Source organism: Cariama cristata, unplaced genomic scaffold (genome assembly GCF_000690535.1).
Source record: "Cariama cristata isolate BGI_N322 unplaced genomic scaffold, ASM69053v1 scaffold18556, whole genome shotgun sequence".
NCBI lineage: Eukaryota > Metazoa > Chordata > Aves > Cariamiformes > Cariamidae > Cariama > Cariama cristata.
Window position 1 is genome coordinate 68,639 of NW_009622911.1, and position 23,784 is coordinate 92,422.

The 23,784-nt window shown below is 39.8% G+C and overlaps 1 protein-coding gene across 1 annotated transcript in view; it reads right to left on the bottom strand.

Moving 5' to 3' along the window:
• The window catches only part of CUX1 (cut-like homeobox 1), a 108,172-nt gene that overhangs the window by 67,067 nt on the left and 17,321 nt on the right, over positions 1-23,784 (bottom strand). Inside the window, exon 5 of the mRNA XM_009702534.1 lies at positions 1,867-1,915. Within this exon, the coding sequence (XP_009700836.1) occupies positions 1,867-1,915 (49 nt within the window). The remainder of the gene's footprint in view (positions 1-1,866; positions 1,916-23,784) is intronic.

Below are 23,784 nucleotides of genomic sequence, written 5' to 3' on the forward strand. Positions count from 1 at the left end.
ACTCAATGAAGGGTTCCCCAAGTGCAAAGGCTGCTGTTAGGGAAGGGACGGGACCACAGCAGCCGGGAGGGGGAAGCAGAGGAGGGGGAGATGGGGAAATGGGAGAGAGAATCATCTCTTCTGGCTTTACAACAGCTCAGATGAATTGCACACTGATGTTTACATACAGATTCAGAGTTTGCTCAATTACAGCCAAACTTAGGGTTATGCACATAAGCGGTTATAAATATTGACTAATTTCTTAAAAAAAAAAAAAAGGGTAAAAAAAAAACCCCAATACATTGCAGGTTTGTTCCACTTAGAGAAGAAAATATCTCCAGCGTTTCTGTATAAACAGATATACTCCATTTTAGTATGGCAATGAGGAAATCAGAAATACCTGTTTTTTAACTACAACCACCTCTTTACTCTGAGAGATGAAAAAACCTACTGGGTAAATCATTGCTACAGCTTTGCAAAACGTACTGCCGTTGCAAAAATCACAAAATAATTCTACCAAAACATCTTTAACACCTACATCATTTCTAAAAAGTCTAGAGGTTTTAAAATAATTACTAGCACTTTCATAAATATTTAATGCTGTCTACAAAAGTTCTTTGATAGAACTGAAAACCCACTGTGCAAAACCCGATTTTCTTTTACTGACTAAATAATCAACCCAACAACTTACAAATCTGCCTTGTGCTTCATTAGTATTTTTCCAATTTATAAAGAACTCATGTAAAGGACGATACACTTGCTATACTTTAGCTGTACCAGGGGAGTGTGGGGGCTGAAAGCTGACCCAGCAAAAGGAAAAAGACAAAACGAAAGAGCAGCTGGAGGAGGAGTTAGTTTTCAACAGGATCAGTGACCTGGTCTGGCTCATGGTGCAGCTCCACAAGCACTACTGACAGCACAAGGCGTGCAGCAGCCCTGCATGGTGGGCAGGGAGGTGTAACTATGCTTCCTGGGGAGAGCTGCTCTTAGGTAAGCTTCAACTGCATATAAAACTATAACCTGAGAGACTTAAGGTCTGTAATCTCTGGTCTTACCTGACAGAGGGATTAATGAAGCTCAGTGATAAGCAAATGCCTGGTTGAGGTTTCCCTCTGTGAAGCCATCACCTGTTGCGTGTGTCACCCGTGAATCCTGCATGTCCATACTCCTCTCTTCCATCACTTCAAATAGTCAAAGTACAGACTGGACCAGAGGGGCACTTTGTTTGGGTGTTTTGGTTTTTTCAAAATTATTTTAAAAAATTCGATACGATTGTGCCACTTTCTCAGGAGTGTGTGCACTGTGAGGGTGTGCAGGAGAGACATTTCACAGCCTACCAAATTAGCATCTCCGGGAAGAAATTACAATTTCTTTGTCTCCTGCATGGCACAGGCTGATCCAATCCTTGCTAAAAATTAATGTGCCACTAAAACATATCAGAAAAGAAAGGGAAAAGAAAAGCTCAGAGAAGCCCACAAAAGCTGGAGCTGCAGCAGAAGGTCAGGCGTTCCTAGGCTGGGCTGCTGGCAGCCCTCCCACTGCTGCAGGGCAGAGGCCCTTTAACTTGGGTAAACCAGTTAGCTGCATGTCTGAGGAGTGGCCAACATGATGGATTTAGAAACATAAACCCAAGAGTAACTATAGTGGGAAACTTAAGTTTAAATTATTAGAAGGTAAATACATGGCAAGCACTACTCTACAGTACATATAATCATTACAGGGTATCCCTAAAGAGCTGTATTTTTCTCTAAAGTTGCACATTTTCCTACTCTACACAGTTATGACTGCTAAGTGCATATAAAAGAACTGTCATGAAATCCAAGGGAGAAGAAAAAAAAAATCCAAGTCACACTGAGAATTTTATGGGGAACTCATTTAAAATCCTACCTGATTTGCTCTTTCAAGGTCTGTCATGATCATCTCGATTTCATCAGCCCTGGGAGAACAAGAGAGCAGAAGCACTGTTATCACATGAAGAATGCCTGCTATATGAGTTCATGCACAGTACAATTGCAACATTCATACATACAATACCAATTTTCAATATTTTTTTAAAGGACACAGAAAGACTGATCAGTTAATCTGCTGACTGGTAAAAACCTCTTGGGTTTCAGCTCTGTGGACTGGTTTGAAAGTCTCCAATTCCTTTGCCTGTTCCCTTTTTGCAATGAAATAAGCATTTCGATATCTGAGTATATTCATTACATCTTTGAAGATCTTATTCCCCAACGTTCTGCAGAAGGGCAGTGTCATCCTTCCCACATGTAAAGGTACTTCACAAGTGATAATTATGGAGAAGCCAAAGACTACAGTTCTTCAGTCAACTACTTGTATGTGCATACACAAAAGTAGCCTATTACTCTTCTGTTTCAGTGTGCTTAGAAGTTTGGCTCTAAATTTGGCTAAAAAAAAATAATCAAGAGGTCAAAGAGATCAAGAAATTTAATTTTACATTATGCAAAACAGAGGTTTTTGACACAAATTTATGAAACTCTAAATTTAGACTCAAGCTCTTAATGCACTTTGCAAAGCTGAATAGGAAAGTCAAAGGGTTGAAAGCTACACAAATAGTGAAGGAAAAATAGATCCTTCACATACGTGTGTTAGGTGGCAGCTACCAGCCCTGACCCTTTCAAAACACCAGCATTTCTAAGACTTTGCTCACACAAATGGATCCAATCCTTAAGCAATCTTTTTTTATCATCATGCTGAATCATGGGCAAATATTTCAGAGTCATGCTCTCACCTGTGAAAGGTACAAGGAAAAGGGCCTACAGACCTAAAAGTATGTTCTGTATCAATATAAGAAGACATATTACTTCTTCCCAGACATTTTGTCTGTCTTGTATCTCTGGACCATATGGAAGCAATAAACACTATCCTCATCTCCAATGAACAGCAGCTTTAACCAGCAAGTTCTTTTGCAATCTGCCAACACCATAATGTCTGTTTTTTGTTTTTAATCTGTAGCAGATCATTATCAGTAAAAGCTGTGAAATACTGGAATTCCCTTCCTCTGCCAATGCAGAAAAGCCAGGGTTTGCTTTTCTGCTGATCCTACAGAAGATCCATTTTGCTACGCAGGTGTTTGCTGGGAAAGATGTTTAATTGAAGTACATCAGGGTACTGCTACACTCGACACCGATCATTACACTGAGTATTGACTTACTCTTCATCAACATTTTAGGTTTCTGCATGCACACTTAGGGAAATGCACTAAAAGATCATAATAAGTAAATGTGTATGTATATAAATTAATGGAAAATTATTTTTAATGACAGCCTTTAATGTTGTCGGGGCAACATGAATTGCCTTTTGAAAAAATCTTTTGGACAATAATGGAAAACAGATGAACATGTGTTTTCTTGTGCAGGAGAAGCTAATGTGTTCTTACATTCGAAAGAAATCATGCACATGATGTTTTGAATTAATAATAAATAATAGGCATTAGTTACTGAACTGAACAATCACTCCTTGGCCAAATAAGGATTCAAAGTCTGCAGGGAGTAGCCGGAAGACTAACCTGCAGAGGTTAACATGAGCCCGCAATAACACTTTTGATCTCTTTAGGCCCTGTAGTTGTGAAATATCCTTTGTTTTAGACTCCAGCCCCAAAATACTTGTTAACCCACTTACGGAAATTACAGTATTTTGCATAGAAAATATGTCCCTAAGACCATGCAAGTGACCCCATTATGCATCTGTAACAGAGGTAAGAGAGTATCCTCATCCTAATGCACCAAAAAAAAAGTTTCCCAGCATTTTACAAATATTTTTAGCCAGGATAGTTTAAGGATCCTCTTTACATAAGCTTATGCATTCAGGCTGAATTTATGTGTGAATGCCTCAGGTTATATGGAGCCAGTAAATGATGTCTGGATTATGTCACATGCCTCCCAGATCACAGCCGGGAATGTCCCATCCCAACACGCCGGCTACAGCTTAAGCGAATCCATTTTCCGCTCACTTCCCTGTAGAGTCTGGAGAACAATAAAATCACTGCCTTTCCTCCCAAACAGGGGGTGCCAGGTATCAGCCAAAGGTCTGAAAAACTGCAGAACCAGAGAAGGGCGAAGGACTCTGAATCACAAAATCCTCAGACCGGCAGAGGAAGAGTTCCCTGCTTTGGGAGGAGAAGGTTTGTTTTTCAGTTCAGCCAAGGGAGCTTTTTTTTTTTGCAGAAAAGGACTCTGAAGCACAAAACCCTCAGACCGGCAGAGTGCCCTGCTTTGGGAGGAGAAGGTTTGTTTTTCAGTTCAGCCAAGGGAGCTTTTTTTTTTTGCAGAAAAGATGATGACTGATGCAGAAGAGATGAGCAGGAAGGGGCAAAAGTGTGAGGGGGTCTGGACCCATCGAAGGACCCTCAGCCACCTTTAAAGGTCACTGAGGCAAGTGAAGGGAGCCAAGGGTAGTGAAACAGATGAAGACAGCAGAGCAAGAGAAGGAACAGAGGGATGCCTGATGCCAAAGGACCAAGGGGAGATGGGACCAAGAGTACTAAAGCAGAGGAGCACCCCCAGCCAGCGGAGGGGTGCACGGCTGCCAGCAAAACAGGTCGAAACGTAGGACGGTGCCTGAAAAACGAGGTGGAAGGACTCAGGACAATCCTGTATTTAAAATGGACAGAAGTATTAATACCGGTATTTGTATGCCATTTCGGCTGGGGTCAGGATTTAAGAGCTCTATTACAGCACTGGTATACGCAGCCAATTACAAAAAAAAAAAAAAGGCGACCAAGGATATAGAACGCCATAAAAATGACATTTCTGCCCTTCAGCGCGCACAGATAATTCTGACTGAATCCAGCAGAAGTGTCAAACTGTAGCCAAGAGCAAAACTGTCCCTTTGTCCTTGTACCCAGACACACCAGTTGACTGATCCTGAACTCCCCTTTCCCTCATATTTTTTCTACCTAGCTTTTCCGCACACAATCTGTCTCCACACACCTAATAAAAGGATGCAACATCTCCAAAAAATTTCAAGCAAAACACCTCCAGCCTAGCAGTCTGCACACCAATGGAGGTTAATGCTGCAACCATAAACGTTATCTTTAAGTAAAGTAATGAATTAAATTACTCTATATTCTTTCCTAGCACAAGTGTCAACAGCATTCAGAAGAATCTTCAAAAGGAATTCAGTCTTTTCATTTTAAAAGCTCAACTACCACATCAGTAGCTGGCACTCAGCAGTCTAAAATCACTTATTTGAGAAAGTCTCTAATAGCTACATTCACTGTTTGCTCAGCAGAAGTATTTATTATGAAATAAATTACAGTTCTCACACCTTTTATGCACTCACAGAAACAACTTGCATTGATTTATTGTTTACAAAGCACTGTGTCAAATTCAAACCTGCAAGGTATGAGGAAACTCCACTTTGGCTCACTGAATTAGTCCCACACAGGTCATTTTTTGATGTGTTCACCATCTGCCACATTTGCTCATTTTCAGCCCTCCCTATTTCAATATTTCTCTTTATTTCAACAGAATTACTTGACCAGCAAAATACCATCCAGCTTAAGGCTGCTAGCATCTTGTCCTGCAGGTATTCATTGAAAATCTGGTGGGAAGCTTGAAGGGAACAATGACCAAGTTGAGCAAATCTGTGGTTACATTGACCCTAAATTTCTGACCAAAGTCATTCCATGTGAACTAAACTCACTTATAAGAGACACAGATCTGATGATTTTACTTTTAACTTTCCTCGTTCCTGAAGCAACAGGCGACTTAGCCTCTTGTGAGTCCCTGGATTCCCCAAGAGCTGAAGGCAAGGAGAAAAACCTCAAAGTTCTATCTTTCTTCAGATAGATACAGAGAATGAGGGTAATTAGTAACAAGACGACCTTTTGCTAAAATACAGTGATATTTACAGTGTTTTACAGCAGACTTCTACAGTGTAACCCAACATTATTTAGGGTTTGTCAAGGGTGATACTTTCTCAACATTAAAACAGATCATGAGAAAAAGAGTGGGTAAAAGCTGTTTTCAGGAAAAATATTATCTACCCGGTGTTTTCTCATTCCACGGACAGTATAATCATTTATCTGATGTAATTCCTTATAATCTCTGCGTTAGAGGAAAAGTAATCATGTCAGCAAGTTCTTCAGTCTGTATTACAGATAGCTTGTTCTAAGTTTTAACACTTTCAGGCTAAGGAATTTAGGAAATCAAATTTTAAGCCCAAGCATTTTGAGCTACGGCATAAGCATCACCAAGTAAAAAGAATTTGTTGAAACAGCATAACCATGAAAAATTCTATTATTTCTTCTCTTGCTACCGTGTTTGAAGTGAAAAACAAAATGCATTAAAAGCTATAGATTTTACAAGGTATAAGCTTTTACCAGTCATCTAAGAGCCCTCAAAGCTAACATGCCACCTATAAGAAAACAACTTAAGGAGTTTTTTTTAAAAAAAACACACATCCTATTTTCCAATTCAATTGCTGATGGGAAATAAAAACCACAGAAAGACTCAATTTTCTTTTTAAGATCGAGATAACCGAGTAGGTTTGAACAGCGTAACAAGCAAGCAAATTCAAGAATTGCTAACGTGGAAGAAGCTCAGTTCTTTTTCTAAATAAAATTGAATCAGATGAAAACCCTAAACACTGTGAAGCTATTCAGTTGCAAGCAAGAAGAATCTGGACTTTATGATTAAAATCCAGTTGATCCAACTCCTTCATTTAGATACTAGCTTAAAGAGGCAGAAACAATTCCTTTTTTATTAACATGACAAGTGAATGGTTTGCCAAATCTTGTGGCTACAGCCCCCTAAACATTCAAACTTACTGAACCTTGAAGGAAACTGCTGTTGGATTCTTTATACATGGAAGAACTGAAAAATACAGATGACACTTTTGAAATTGCAGTCAGAGGCATGGCCAAGAAACTTCACTAGCAGGGCAGATTAGTATTTTGGTTTGGCAAAAAACAAACAACATTTTTTCCCACACAGTTGGTTTTTTTTAAAAACATGTATAAGTTTACTGGTCAGAGTAAACGGTATACGGAGCCACTGGGGCTTGTTAAAATGTTCTAATTACTAAAACATTTATGCAGGCAATTTAAAACTAAAAGCAGACATTATCAACTAATGTGCATTTACGTTTAATTAAGAAAAAAAGAAAAATCCTACCTGTAACATGTATCTATGATCATCACAGAGAAGATTCTGTCTGAATTAGGTAAACATCTTAGCCTCTTAAAATTAGAGGCAGAATAGCCTTGTACTTTGCTAGCACAAGACAAAATGTGAAGAATTATTTATTATTTGGGAGGGGAAGAAAATAAGGAGAAAGGCCGGAGCATCGGAAAAAAAAAACCAACAAAAACCCCAAACAAAACAACAGAAGAGCAGTGTATTGAATTTTTTCAAGTTTCAATAAAATTTCTATCAGGGATTGTTCCTGGGTCTAGGAAGTAATTTCAGATCACTAAACAACGTCACAATTGCCTGCAGCCCAACGATCACGGCATTCACTCAGCGCACAAGAGCATTCTAGCACTTGAATATTCAATTTTATTTTTTCTTTAAGCAAAAAAGAATGACGACAAATTTCCCACCCAAATTCAAGACTCTTTCTAAGCTCTGCTGGTAGATGCCCTCATCTAATCCCTGCCCCTCAGTGACCATGCCAAGGTGCCTGTGGTCCTGGCTTGCTTAATTTCTAGGAAAGAAAGAAGAACCAAACACTTTCTTTGAAGCTCTTAGAAAGTTTCTGATAGAAGGTCATATAAAAAAACCACTGATTCTATTTTTTCTTGCCCCTTGTGAGTATCACTGTACATATAGTTTAAGCATTTTCAGAATTCATAATGATTCTAATCCAACAAACATCCATATTGGATAAATCCACCTTTACTGCTAATACAACCTCCAAAAGTAATAGACACAAGGGTTGTACGAAGAAAGAAAGAAAAAAAAGGTTATTTCAGCATAACCAGTGTAGCACGTCAAAGGGCAAGAACTCACACACTTTTTACTATTAAGTTCTCAAACCTACTTTTCAAATTGCAAGAGCTATAGGTTAATATTTTCTTTCACAGCAACTCTCTAAGGATCTTCAGATCAGATAATCCTTTTTCCAATGTCATATAAATCCAGGCCTCTTGTAAAAGAATTTCTCTGTTCTGGGATTCATAAATCCACCAACTTTAGTAATGAATTGGGTGTTTCCTTTCCTAGGAACTCAATTGAAGAAAAAATCCTCTCTCTGCTAAGCAGTGAAACACTGAAGGCTTTAAATTGAGAGATCAAAGAAACGCTGGTTTCAGGTGCTCCAGCGATTACACAATACGTCATCTGGATTAATCTGTACATTGTCCAGACCCCTCTCTGCAGTTATCCTATACTAAATCAGGTTCCTCCTCTAGCAAAAAGGAGAGAGACTCAATGCTAACTTTTCCCTTTTTTTTTTTTGTTTTATTATTAATTCTTGTTTCCTCTCATTGCTAGTCTTGCATCCACGCAGTGCACCGCATACAGATTCAAGCTGAAAAAAATAAATCTCACGCAAAGACTTCTCATTAAGCACACCAGGTTAGTATCGTAAGTACCAGGATCAAGCAGTCGTACCAGCTGCAGGTATGATCTTCAAATAAATGATGTCCTAGGTGCTTGAAAGATGTCAAGTGATCATCAAATATTGATAAAGGTTAAAGAAACTGCTTATAAAGCCCAAGATATTGAGCAATACCTGGACAGTACAAGACAAGAATCATCTCGATCGTTAGAAGGAAGAGACCCTATAGAATAAAACATCTTTCAGTCCGTAGAAAAACTGCTTTCCAAGAAAACCTGCACAGCACTTTGTTTTCTCTTTCATGGCTTAAGTCAGGATTTCAAGGATAAGAAAATCATGTTTGCAATTATGAAGTTTTCAACACAATAGAAATCAGCTTCATTCCAGTGATACACTAGGGAGCAGAGTTTCTAAAGATCAGCAGTGTTTTCTTAATAATTTCTACAGAGAGAAATTGATACGAGTGACATTAATTGATAAGCTAAATAAAATATAAAGAGAAAAAATAAGAATGATATATAACAAATAATTTCAACTCATAGAACCCCAGAGCTGTAATTCCCATTGTGTTACACAGGCATGACCTTGGCACACTGCAAACCAAAGAATAACGCTTAACGTTAGCAGCTGGAATAAAGAAAAGGCTTACTGGTTGTACTAAAAAGTAGCCCAACATATAAATAGATGGTACATCCTATTTATTTGATGACAATACTATTTTCTTACGTGGCACATATTTACATATATTTCGCCATAGCTGATATGAATCTTCACTCCTCACACTGCTCAATCCTTCATTTAACATTTAAACATCTTTTATTCAACTTTCATTGTGTTTTTCCCTCCACAAGAGGAGGTCTCTTGTGAACCCTGTGGCCAGCCATCACGCTGCCCATTACAGAAAGGAAAAGAAATGCAATAAATCCTTTTTCTCCTCGTCTCATGATCAAACACATCCTCTTTCACAATGTATTTTTGCTTTACCACGCAAAGCCCTATGAGTAGTGTTAAAATCAGCAATTGGGACAGTTCAGATTTGGACCATTCTGGGTTTTCTCCCACCACAGATGACTGGTGACAATCCTTTGGGCCATAGAGGAGTTCAAAGAAGGCTGCTGAAACATGAGATAATTTCTGCACCTCAAATTTGCAGAAATAAATAACCTTGTTTAGATGGACCTAAAAATCAGTTTCCACTAACTTCTGAGGGAGCCAGTGAGAAGTCTGCAACCTCACGAGCTGTGGGCTCATGCTCCTGCAGGTCCTAGTACTGCCCGGCTAAAAGAGGAGTCCTCGCAATTCAGTTCTGGTGTAATCATTTTGACCTGCCTTTAGAGACTACGGAGAAAAGGAGAAGGACCTTTCTGATGTTTAATTTTTGATGTATTTATGCCTGAATCCCACCTGTATTAATGTCCTGAGATTGAGAAACTGCACCAGCATCAGTACAAACCCACCAGATTTGCAGGATAAAGTCCTCAGGGTGAGGCACAGAATCTCCAGGTTCAGGTTATGCCGCATATTCATGCTCGGAGGAGACGATTTAGGCAAATAAACCTCTTCAGCTGCTTTCCCGGCCACTGCCAATCTGCACTGTGCCATGCCCTGGGTAGCAGGAGTCACTGCCTGATGCAATACTACAGCTCTGAGGATTTTCTAACAATGCAAGATGACACAGATGCTGCAAACTCTCTATTTCCTAGTGCCTCCTGTTACAAATTGAAAGAGCTTGCTGCAATTCCCCTCTCCTGACTTCAGTTGATTCAATAACATCCCAGAATTTAAACACAGACACCCTTCCCTCTCCCTCACTTGCACACAAAGCATATCAAAAGCACGGAATTACTCCTGACTTGGCCTTGAGCAGCCAACATGATGTCAATTTTACATGTTTTATAAAGCAACAGCATGTAGAAAGCAACTCAAATGCAGGTCATATCAAGCATGTGACCCACAGAGCAATCAAAGACTGCCTGAAACTGTCATTCAAGGTTCAATCATCTTCTTGCAGGAAAAATGAAACATCTGTGGCCCAGAGAATTAAGTTATGTATTGCATAATTCATCTGGTGTCTGCCACAGCAGCCATTTTAATGCTCTAGTGATAAACATGTTTGATTATTTTTGTTTTGTTTCCTGTCGCCTCCATGGTATTTCTATTTATCTACCCATACTACAACGTATAATGGAGATAACAGATATACAAAACAGTGTTATAGTCGGCTGATAAGATGTGGGAAATCAGCAGTCGTATTAATCACATTAAGGCAGCAACATTATTAAACCTTATGTTCCCTGTAATTGTACTCATTTTGGTTCTTTTGGGTACACTCTGTAGTTAGATTTGATGATGAAATAATTATTTCCCAAGGATCCAAACATGAGCTTTGGAGGTCTTTCTAATAGAAAGCTGCTCTCCTCATACACAAAGCAAGTTTCTCACCAGGTTTTCCATCCCCTCATTTCTTTTTGATCCTGACACAAGCAGGAGGAATGTGCATCTCGCACCAGACAATGCAGAGGACCCCTCTTTGTTCACTTACTCCACTAGCGGGTTTGTGGTCTACACTGTGAGAAACCCTCATCTAAAGCATCCGTTGCAAGTCATTTTGGGAAGTGATTGTTTTATTAACTGTAGCTTAGTTCAATTTACTCCCAAACTTGTAAACTCTAACACTTTCTCACCTGCCACGAACTTCACTGACTTTCAGAACATGTCCCTGCAGAGCAGGTGGGAACTTTAAAGCTCTGGGTTCATGCCCTGCTGTTTGGGTGTTCATTCCCATTGGCAGGAGTTGACCATTTCTGCAGTCCACTCACAGAGCTTTAGATGTCAGTTAATTTGTTACACAATTAAATACAGCAGCTATCATTTGTGCAAAATTTAATAGACTTGGTCAATACCAGCTTGCTCCAAAAAGCTGCTCTGCACTGGCCTGATGGAAGAAAAGAAGCAACAGCCTCTGAAGTGGTGGAGACAAGCATATTCTTACCCATTTTCATGATTTGGAGTCTACAGGATTCCCACAGTCACCAAAAGCCTCACTATAAAGCAACAAGCCAGCACTATTACAAAACCCGATTTGTTAGGACCAGAATTTTACCTGATACCCTGAAAGCCCACACGCTGTTTCCTGTAATGCTCTACGTGGAGGTGAGTCAGTGGATAAAATAATACATTCTCCCGTAAGCCCAAATACAAATAAAGCACTGTTTCCTATCGATTGTTCCTATAAAGTTGTTTAGACAGTATCTCTTGTAATAATATCAGCTGTCCCATCTGTGCTTTGTAGTTGCCCCCCACTGCGACTTCCTCCTGCAATATTTCTAGGTCACTCCCTTATCCCCTGTCATCTCTTCACCTCCCAGCCCACAAATGGAAATACGGATTAGGGATGCTTTCCAGCCAACACCTACATGCTGATCAAGCAGCAAGTGCAGAGGCCACTGCTGCTCTCTCAACCTCCAGCCCTCCACTCAAATGGATTATTTGTCTATCTTTCCTATCCATTCCCAACTCCTACAAGACTCACCAGAGCTTCCTGTGCCAGGGATTTCTAATGCTGTTAATTACTGTTGAAGTCAATCATCAGCTTCCAAGTTAATTTAGGAGGGGAACTGATGAACTTGCAACCTGATCACCAAGCAAGCTGGCAGTAAAACAGACCACAAGCTCGTGGAAGCTTCGTTTCCTTAGGAAGCCAGGCTAAAGGCTGTGGTCACGCAGTGCTACTGATGTGCACGGACACACAAAGAGGCTGCTCTGCTCCCACCGCACAAGAGCAGAATTTGCAGTTTTTTATTTGACTTAGAAAAAAAAAAAGTATAACAAAGTGTAAAATAAGAACTTCCTTAAAGACCAAGTCTTAACTGATTAACTTTGCTGTTCTACAACTTGCATAGACTGTTTTAGAATTGTTTCTCCAAATAAATAATAATAATAATAATAGATCATTTGGCATTTTGGAAATATTGCACCTGCAACAATTTACTTATTTTTACTGATGGAGTTAAAACAGATAATTTACCCAAAATTAGAAACCTTAATTGCAGGTATGTTAGGTGTCATTCTTTTTTATCGGAACGGCAATACTTTAAACTGTGAAGAATGAGCAGGAAGAATTGTCTGTGCTTTGATTAAAGACCCTCTAAAAATACACACAAATACTTTAACTTACTCAATAATGTCACTGGAGTTACAATATGTAAAATTAGTACATATATCTTGCCAAGGTCATGGGGTTTTTTTGCTGGGTTTTTTTGTTGTTTATTTTTCTAGAATCGCCATGTCATACCTGAAAAATTACTTTAGGTTTTGAGTAGTTACAACCCCAAAATGAACAATCTTCCCTCATTCTATATCAATGCTAAAATCACATATTTCTTTATGTTTGTTTTTTAAAACAAAAATAACCATCAAAAACTGGACACTGTTCACAATTTTTACTATAGCCACATGCATATCCCAGATTCACCTTTAGCAGTTTCTTTCCAGAGATACTCTGCATCTCTTCTTCTCCTTAACTGCAGAAGGAGCTGGGGAGCTCAGTAATTTGGAAAATCTAGGTATCTATTAGTTTCTCCACTGTATCTGTATCTTTGTCCATCACAGTAAGAACCTATAAAATGCTTTTCTTTAACTTACCTCAGTCTATATTCAGTGAAACAGATTTAAGTCAGTTTGAAAATAAAACAGTACAGTAAGCAATTTTATGTACAGGTGTCACTTCACAGGCATATATCAAGGGAAAATTACTGTTTACCACCACGGCAATGACAGGCCATCAGCTCCTACCTTGTGGAGAACAGTAATTTTCCAGTGGCCTGAACATGTATTAGGGTAAATATAACAGACTAAAGAAGAGAAATTCATACCGGTTTCAATCTTAGCTGAAAAGCTCAAGTTCTCTAAATTATCTGTCCCCTCTACCCAGCCAGATTTTGGAAACTGGTACTACAGAGTATTAGACACATCCTACACGGCCTTTTCAAGGATTTACTGGCATGAAAAAGATAAATATGTCCACCAGGACAATAATCTCCAATTTACTATCTCTTACCAAGCTGCTTACATATTCCTCCAAGCACATCTACTAACAGGCACCCAAATATGACAACAGCCTGCTTCCCTACATCGTCAAATGCACCTGTAGGATCTGGTCAGGGGTTTATGATGGACAACAAAAAGGCATTATTTAGTGATAGAATATGGAGTAAAGGGCAGTTTATTTTTACCTTTTGCCTTTATCTATGTAAAGGACACGTACATTGAGCAAAAGAAAAGCTAAATGTTGACTCTGCAGTAACACAAGATTCAAGTGGGAGATGTATTTGGCGAATGCTTTAGGCAGATGCTTTTGGCCTTAGAAGTGAAAATAGGTGATGTGCCTATTCTCCGCTACCTACTCAAGCAAGTATTTCCTTCTGGCTATTGATGAAAACAGCATTACGTGCTCTCTGACAAAGGCAACTGTATTGGCTTTGCATGGCAAGGTTTTGGTAGTAGGGAGGCTACAGGGGTGGCTTCTGTGAGAAGCTGCCCGAAGCTTCCCCCATGTCCAATGGAGCCAACACCATCATAAAGCATGATGGGAGACATGTTTACTGCACATTTTGACCAGGCTTTACTTTTCCCATGAGCTATGCTGAAGATTAACAACCAGGATGATTGCTCTCTTTATAATAAAGTATCCAATTACTGATATGGTTTTTTCTCTTCCCAATTTGTTCCAGCTTTGCTCTGAATGGAAAGGCTACTTCTGTCAAATTGCAACCGTGTCACTATTTTGCAGTTTCAGTTTATAGCTATCAATAGGATGAATCTTGTTGACCTGAGTTAAAAAGCTGCAAAAAAAAAGTCAGAAAGAAACAAAGGAGGGAATGGGAGACCACAGAACAGAGAAAACAAACTGGAGGAAGGAGAAAAAGCAGGCATTGTCTAAACCTGCACAACAAACACCAGTTCGTTATTACTTAATGGAGACCGATGCCTGAGACACAGAACAACCGCCTGGTCTTCAGATGAAAGAGCTGCCTTCCTCTCTAAAAAAATCTAGATTTGCTGTCACTCCAGTGGGGCACCCTAAAAAGCAGACTCAGCCTCCGGTTGCCCTCAGAAGTCTTACTTGGTGGAGGAGCTGGATGGTAGGCTGGCACCAATCAGATGCTGTGCTGGTGTGAATCAGGGCAGCTTCACTCCACTCGCCTTTACCAGTAGGGTATCTGGCATATTTTATTTTTACATCTTTGCTGAATATATAAAGCTGCTCAATTCTTTTCTAACTTAAGCCTCCAGCTGTATCCGATTATGAGAGATGCTCACTAATATGACTGACTGATTGCCTGTCTACACAGAATCTAAACTAGATATATATTAGATAGTGAAATTACTTTAAATAATCCTTCGTGGCAAAACCCAACAACACTAGGTCCTACTGCAAGCCCATGCAGGATAACAGTGCAGTATTTTCTAACTTAACCTTCTACATTTTATTTGCAGAGATGCTTTTCAAATTCTCTATTTCCCTTTCAACAGTTGTTTAGCCTTTAAAATACTGCTGAAGTAAAATAGCTTCAGGCTTGACTAATACTGTAGTCTGTGGTACGGAACTATTTGATTATTCTGTTTCAACAGTTGATATAACAGGTTTAGTATTTCTACAGAAAGGGAGTTTGAACTGGAAATAATAGTTATCTGTTGCTAATGACAATTCCTCAACATTCCTACTATATCCAAAAGATACGCTGATGTCAGAAGTCTCTTCAGTGGATGAAAACCATCCTTCCTAAACACAGCAAACAGCTGTAGCAGAGAAAGGAGGTAAGACAATGCGGATCTACCTTTTGGATTTGTCTGGTTTTTAATGCAGTTCTAACTCTATTAACCAATGGGTCTTGAAGCCACAAAACCAGCATTTGCTTAATAAGCAAGCTGACACTGTTTAGACCTTTAATGGCCAAACACCCTCTCCTGGTTGCTCCCTGACCTCAGGAGGTGTAAAGGCAAGCCTATAACCATAACGAGTGTCACACCTCCACCTCACTCCCCGGTCCCTCCTACTGCAGCACCCACATTTCTCCAGCTGTGACATCCTCTGCCTGGCTCTGTGGTCTCACCTGCGAGACCTGCTGAGCTGGGCTGATCCATCAGTTGCCGAGTCCGACAAGTGGGCCGGGTGCAGACCTACATACCAGGTTCTATGCTCGATGGGACACCCTGGGAAGACACACTGGTTGCAAAGATGCAGCTTCTCTGTCCTCGATATTGGGTTCAGTCGGGTACTTATCCAGAGCATGGACTTGTACAGAGGCACAGCCACAGAGCAGGTGAATTTCCCCTTCTTTTACCCTAAGTGGACAGTTTGTGCCATCAGTTCCTCCACTGTATGTGTGAAAGTTTTAAACTTTCCAAATAAAGCCTATCTAGTCTTCTGCTATCTTCTCTAGGCTTAGCTCCTTTTATGGCATTAAGTAGTAAATCAGTAGTTCAGGGAACCTTACTTTGCTTCTGAAGTGTTATACAAACAGAGAGGATGGGGCCAGACTCGCTGGCCCCTCAAGCTGCACACAGCTCTGCCTCCTTCCCCCACCACTCTGCCTTCGCTCACAGGTTGCTGTAGCTGCACCATCTTCCCAAGCCACTGGCTGAAGCGTGCAACAAAAGGTTATTTGATGTTATATCAGAAATAAGACCACCCTGCTGTCACACACACAAAAAAGGTGCAGGAGGGGAGGGTCTATATGGGCAGGATGCACAAATACATTGTAAAGCTCACACATTTAATCCAGAGATTCTTTTTTTCTTAAATTTGTCCCCAGAAATGGTCAATAATGAAGTCTTCCACAAACCCTGGCCATGTAGCTTATTTTAGAGTATTCAGTACAGCTAACCTTACTACAATACCAATGCTATGTATGTAGAAGATACAAGGAAACAGGAATTAACCAGAAAAAGTGTGCAGGGGGCGGGGGAGAATGTTAAATAAAAAAAGTTTAGTCAATACAGATACCAGGCAATATATTCACCGAAAAACAGTAACAAAAAGTGTTAAGAGAAAGAGCAATGCTTATCTACCACATATTACACAGAAAGATTGTTAAATACTGACCTGGGTGAGAACGGGCATGTGCCCAGCATGTCTCACCTCTGCCCGTGAACTGCCTGGCTCGGTGCCGTGCAAACACGGCGCCACAGCATCGCTGATGACGAGGCGGTGACAAAAATCAATCCAACAGGCAGGAAGACAAATAAGTCATCTGTATCACAGCTAAAATATGTTTTTGATCAATAATAGAAAATTAACTCGTACTCCTTTGCCAAGAGAATAGATTATTTAATCAGAGTACAGATAGATAGAGATGTTACATAATCAAAAATAGCTCGTTCTGCTATATTTAGTGGCCGCTGTCTTTCAGTGAAGAGGGTAAAAGTACACCCATTATCAGTTGCAAGCCCTGTACTGAAATGGTTTTCTGATGAGTTAAGCTGGTTCGACATACTTAACATCCAGATATTGTATATTTAAAACTACAACAACTACGACAGTATGAAGACAATGAATAGGGAAAAGACAAGAAAGTCACTGCTGTCCTATGGATAGTTATCCGACTGGGTTAAAAGGATCCCAGCTAAAACTTATACGCCAGGGGATCTACAACAGTGATTTCTAACCTTTCTAACTTTTAGACTACCTGGAGTTTTCCATCAAAGGACGAAACATTAGTATAGTACATTTACAGTTTATGACTGGTTGCCCTTCACAGTTATTTCTGTGATCTCTTAGTAATAACCAGTGGAATTGCAGGAATTTGCAGAACACACAGAAAATCACTGATCTAGCCATCAACAGAGTTCACTTAATACTACTGCAGCCTAACTGGCCACACTGTGTGCAGCTAAGAGCCTTCCACCATTTCCGAGATCCACAGTATCTTAATTAGAAGCTCAAAGAAATGTCTGTCCATGGAGAGTCTCCAGGACATGAACAACACTACCATCAATGTGATCCTCTTTCATTCCCTCCAGCCTCCTCATCAAACAATAAACACTAGGAAAAAAGCGCAATTAATGCTGAAGTCAAGCACCTCTAGCTTTTATGGTTTCAGATATGGAAAAATGCAAATAAGCCATCAGAAAAAACAACTGTTAAACTAAGGGCTGGTTTATAGGCCTTCCACACTTTCAAATAAAAGTGAAAGAAAACCCCCTGTTCCTAATCGGAACATGGATAAAAAGAATGTTTAGTAGAACAGCCAGCAATTAACACTGGTAACTACCGTTTCTTATATTGTTCTAAGTATCAAAACCATCAAGCAACTACATCAACGGGTATTTGTATCAGGTTTATAGAGCTGCTTCACGCGGCGTGGCTGTCCCGCCGCAGCAGTTCTGAATGCAAAGAAGTCATGGAAGATGGTAATTCTGCAGGGCCATGCCTTTCAGGCATATTTTTCCCTGGGATGTCCATTTTAGACATTCAAGAGAAATAAAAACTGCATGCCGACAAAAAATTCTTACTGATCATGGTATTTTACAAAGATAAGAAAATAAACAGTACAAAGAGAAATCAAAGACTGCTGCTTCAGTGTAACAGATACCTTAAAGATCCCTCAAATGTTTGGGAAAGCTAGAGAGGAAAGAAAGTGCTATGTCTATTAAAAATAATAATAAAAGATAATTATAGCTGGCTCCAAATGTTAACAATTTAATAGTTACAGGATCTAAGTACTGTAAATGACTAATGCATGCAGCAAATGTATTCGCAACAGTGTACAAAACAAAGCCCTTAAAAGTAGATAGCTCTGGAAAAAAAAGGATAAACTGTTTTATAACATAAGCTCTGGAGCACATGACATTGAGAAAGTCTCTGTATTGTCCTCCTTTTGTGACAGGCAATGAGAACATCTCCTTGATTTACCAGGATGACAAAAGACCAACAATGCACACTTTGGGAGCTCCGGATACCTGCACGGTTGGAACAACAATGTTGTATCCTTACAATTCTTAAAAGAATGAGACATGATGCGTGAATTTTTTCTATCTGCATAAAAAGCCGCAACATATTTTAAGACAGTCATCCATATGTAAAGTCAAGGAAAGACTGCTGATAAATTTAAGCGACTACAAACTGGAATATCTAACAAAACTGCTGATTATTTACTATGTGCCACTTTGTGTGCGTATTTTTTGTCAGCAATATTCAAAAATACAACTTTAATCCCTTACTGTGACTACAGTTTTACTTTTAATAAACTATCAGCATTTCCCTCAAATAATTAATGAAATAGGAGCATAGAAATCAATTCAGTCACCCACGTCTTGTAAACAGATACCAATTTTCTGTTTATTTTATTGACCTAAAATAAGCTTATGTACCCGTAACTGAGTAGCTACCAGTTACAGGTTCAAGTTGCTTGTTAAAAAAGGACTTTTCTGCCTCAATCTGTGCACAACATGGCGAAGACTGGGGTGCAACAGGGTGGGCCCCACCGGCAGGACAGCTCAGCGTTCAGCCCGAGCCTGGAGTGAGCGAGAACATGGAAACATTTCCTTCTCCAAACATGCCCCCACGGAGGCCACCACTTATCTTCCTAAACAAACAGCAGCGCAGGTCACTCCTTCCTGCTGCCGGGTAGGCACTTCCCACCGCCCTGGGCTAATGAACAATGTCCTTAAGGCTCGGTGGCAGGGGCTCTGGACACCTATTTATCAAGCAGGGAATGAAAGCAGAAGTCTCATATAGGGGTAGCCTCCTGGCCCTCATTTCCTTCATGGATGATCTGCTATTGAGCTAAAACCAGCAGCTCTGCTAGCTAACACTTACAGTATATCTTGTACTATCGAAGACAGAAATTCTGTTGAGTAATTCTTTCATTCAATTTGCTCACAATGTTCGTTCTCTGTTGATGAATATATCTGATTTCATGTAAATGTGATTAAATAAATCAGACAATGCTAGGCTGTATCAGTCTCAAGAGGTTCTAGTTCAAGATGTGAAATATTTGCCCCAATAAGCACAACTTGAACTAAAACTTGTACATTCTGGATTTTTACTACCTTCCTAACCTCAAAGAACCTCCGGTTTACTCCTTATTTTTGTTAACACGGCTGTAATATCAGAATCACAGATTTTGCATAAACTGCCACACTGATTCAAAGACTTTCATAGTATGTGAGGACTGAAGAGGAAGGGATAGGAAATGAAAAGGAGAAACAAAGAAGATGGAAAAATTCCTGCAAAGTATTTTGACTTATTTGAAGCTCATGGATCTTGGCACGCAGAGGTATCAGGTAGAGGGAAATGAGTGCTGTGGCTGACATTTTCCGATAAAAAAAATCAAAAGGAACAACTCTGAAATCCAGGCCGTTTGTAATCAGTTGTCTACACATGATGTTACAGGTCTAATCTTAAGTAGTCTAAGCGTTAAATCTTCATCTGCTCTGCAGAAGTTCACGTTACACCATTCTCTTTGAGAAAGAAAGGAACATCAGCCAAAGAATACAGTGATCCCACACCACATACTCCTTGTAAAATAAAAACCCACTTTTTAAAAAGGTATCAGTTGAAAAGCAGCAGGATTAATAAAAGGAACTGCATCTCCAAGTAGCAGCGCTACCTTCCTCTGTCATTGCCCACCAAACTCTCATTCCGGAACTAGTAAAATGACTCCTGAAGATGACATGGTTATTACCTCCAGCACAGCTATCCAACAAAAATATGTTTCTAGCTTCCAGGTACTAGGGAATGATATGCAAAGGAGATGACTGTTTTTCCTGACAGTCACTTACTCTCTATAAAATTAATTTCAGATAGACCACCAAAATCCCCACTCCTTCTACAACACGTTATCAGTCGCTTTGTCTTCATGTTAGGTGCACCTTCTGACAGGAGGCATGAATTTTACCTCTTTATCAATAAGCTCCCAGCCCTCTACTCCTACAGCCCTTTGGTACCGCAATGAAGGATCTCCCAGCCTATGCAGTTCTGTGATGAAACCCACCTGGGACTGCAGTCCAGCGACGGAGCTCTTCCTGCTGCAGAAACAACTGTTGCCACCAAGGCAATGCTGAGTTTGCACTTAACGAATAGATAAAGGCTCATCCACACCCCAAAGGAACTAATAGATAAAGGCTCATCCATACCCCAAAGGGGGCTTTGTTGCAAACAAATTTTGCATATGAAATGGCAGAAAATGCACCAACTGAATGCTGAAACAGAGACGCTGCTGGTGTCTTCAGCAAGTTAGGGACAACACTAAACAACTCAGCTTTAAGCAGAACATTATTTTCTCTGATATCATACACTGAAGCTGCTGTTTAACTAAAACTAAGCTGCTTAAGCTATTAAACTGGCAAATGGCTATACCAAATGACTTGTCAGTTGCTAGCACTCAAATAGCAGGAGTTGTTTGTTGTCACACTGAGATGGCAAGTTGCAATGCTAACGCACATTTCCCTATTGGCTCCACAAATCTAAACCAACCCAGGACTGTGAAGTTATTAGAAGTGCTACTGTATATTACTGAGGAATACTTTCTTACCATGATCTTCAAAGACACCAGTATCATGCACTCTGCTAAAATTTAATTATTCTGACTTCTGCCCTAGAAATATAAGCCATTCCAGTAATTTACTTGCATTTTTAAAAGTAGAACTTATATTAATCCTGGCTTTGAGCCTCAAGTTTAAGCAAGTCCAGATACAGCCTCTTGATTCAGATCCTGCATATTTCACCATCAGAATCTGTAATTAAAGAGCATCACTTACTACAGCAGCTACTTTCTTCTGATGACACGGAATTAAAAAAAAAAAAAATCAAAAAAACCCTAAATCAATGTTTTATCTTGGGTCAGTAACAGGAAAAGATCATTCTGGCCACGCAGGCAAACTTCAAAGCCACAGAAGGAGAGCATCACTGAAAGTGCCTAAGTCATGACACCCTAGAAGACCCCCTGTTTGCTTATCACCAGGATTTGGGTTACAACAGGGATCATCAGGCAGAGGTGTCTCGGGAATCCAGGTTGGGAGACTCTGCCTCTTGTTCCTCTGCAGTCTTCATCCCCTTCCCCCAAATGGCAAGGACAGTGGCGAGGAACTTGAAATAGTTAAATGCACTGAATTTGTCGATCTTTTTACTTCCTATGAGTCATGCTCCTCAACTCTACCACTATGCATATAAAAATCTGCTACAACTCATTAAATAAATATTTCCACTTTGGCTCAGTAAAAGCAGAAGACTCCCACATCAAAGCACCCCACAGGTAAAACAATGAAAAACTCTATAATGATTAAAGCTGCCCATTCCAGTGAGTTATAATGCCCATGCTATGGGGCAGTCAGTGGTAATACTGCATTACTATTATGAGAGGTGCCGTATGCATCTTTTTTCCTTTGGTGTGGTCTCCAGGAAAGAAGAATATTTCCATTCATTACAGAATGACCTAATGGATGGCACCGCTCAAACAAATGGTCAGCAAACGCATTTTATGTGCTTCTATTTATGCACATTTATTTTTGCAGGCTACAATGCAAGCATCAGAACAGCACTTCCACTTTTCTATCCAAGGACTGAAAGACCATCCACATTAATAAAGTCTTGCCTTACCCTGTGTGCCCTTTTTACATATGGTAAAACTGAGTCATCAGCCTTGTTTTAGGTAGCATGCTTGACAACAAAAATAAGATGTAGAGCTAATTACCAGTACAGTACATGAAAATGGCAGTGTCCTTTCCGTAAGACAAAGTCTTAAACTAAATTTTCTATCAAAATACAGTGCTTTTTTATAGAAGTAAAGGTAATAAATGCCCAGAACTACTAAATGAAGCAACGAGATCTCTGCATTTAGTGACAAGCCTTGAAAACCTTAATCTCATGAGTCAGTAATAACAGTGGAGGAAGTAAAGACAATCTTGGGTCTATAATCAATAAGACAAGCTGCTTAAAAGGCTTCATCTGAAACAAATGTGTAAATGTCACACCAAAGCAGAGATGCTGATTTATGATTAAAAAGTGTAAATGTACTTCTGTGATATCAGTTAAGAACAACTTGCATATCTCATTCACAAGAGCTTACGGCAAATGGTTTAACATCACCAGAGTACAAACTCCTTGCTAAGTCTTTCTCCCGAATGCCATTAACACCTCTGCATGTTCTCTGTCCTGTCTAATTCCCTCTGGCTTACACCAGTCCTACCACAGTTTAAATACATCAGATTCCTTCTCCATTCTCAAAGTTAAACCTCCAAATGCTGCATTTTTCTCTTGAAAAATCCTGCCAAGATCCCTGACAAGGTCAGTCCTTGCTGTGACATGCTCTACTACCAAAAAGAACCAGCTACGAAAAACCCAAAGACTACAGAGACAGACTTTAAAGGATTTCAGAGCAATATTCCTCCAGATAATACATTAGGACTGGTATTGTTTAATAAGTAAAGGGATGATTTAGAAAAGCCAATGAACAGCACAGTGGCACTAACTGCAGTAAAGCAGAAGAGGAAAAGTTCAGACACTGAAACAAGCCAGGTGAATAGACAGCTTTATGACAGATGAAATTCAGCACTGGCAAACGTGTTAATGCCCTGAAGAGTAATAATTTGGTCTACTTATCTACACTGCTGGGCTCTACACTGCTCACTAGGTAAATAAGATGATGGACTAACAAGAACATCCATACCTAGTTAAGATTATATTCCAAACAGAGGAAAATCCCCGCAGATAAACTATCACGATTCACGGCATAAACAACTAAATGATACAATCCGGGAGAATGCTTCTATGGCAAATTAATCTACAATGATGTATTACAGAGCTAATTTAATTTTTTCCCCTTTTTTGACAGCTAGCCTACCAGCATGGGTCATTATCAGAGAGTGGGCAAGACAGTGCGTATCATCCAATACCGCATGACTGCATCATTCGTGAGCCCAGGAAAAGTAAATAGCCTTAAAAATTTCCATTACTAGCAAAAGAGAGAAAATGTATCACAGATCATTTGGGGAGTAAAATTCCAAGTTATTCTGATACTTTTCCAATGCAGGTGTAGCAGGAATCTTTCCTCCCATATCTGTATTAATCTACAGGGAAATTAAATGCTACACACTTGGTAATGTAGGGGTTAATTCTGACTGCTGTCGAATGCCCCAAGTCTGTGCTCTGTTCATCAGAGCATTAAATCTGAAAGCTCAAGAGAGTAGTGCAGCCGTGCTGCAAGGGCTATGTTATAAAGTTCTGCATTAAAAATTCATATCGTAGGCTTGCCACAGTACTCTGCTCTGGCTGAAAGGAGA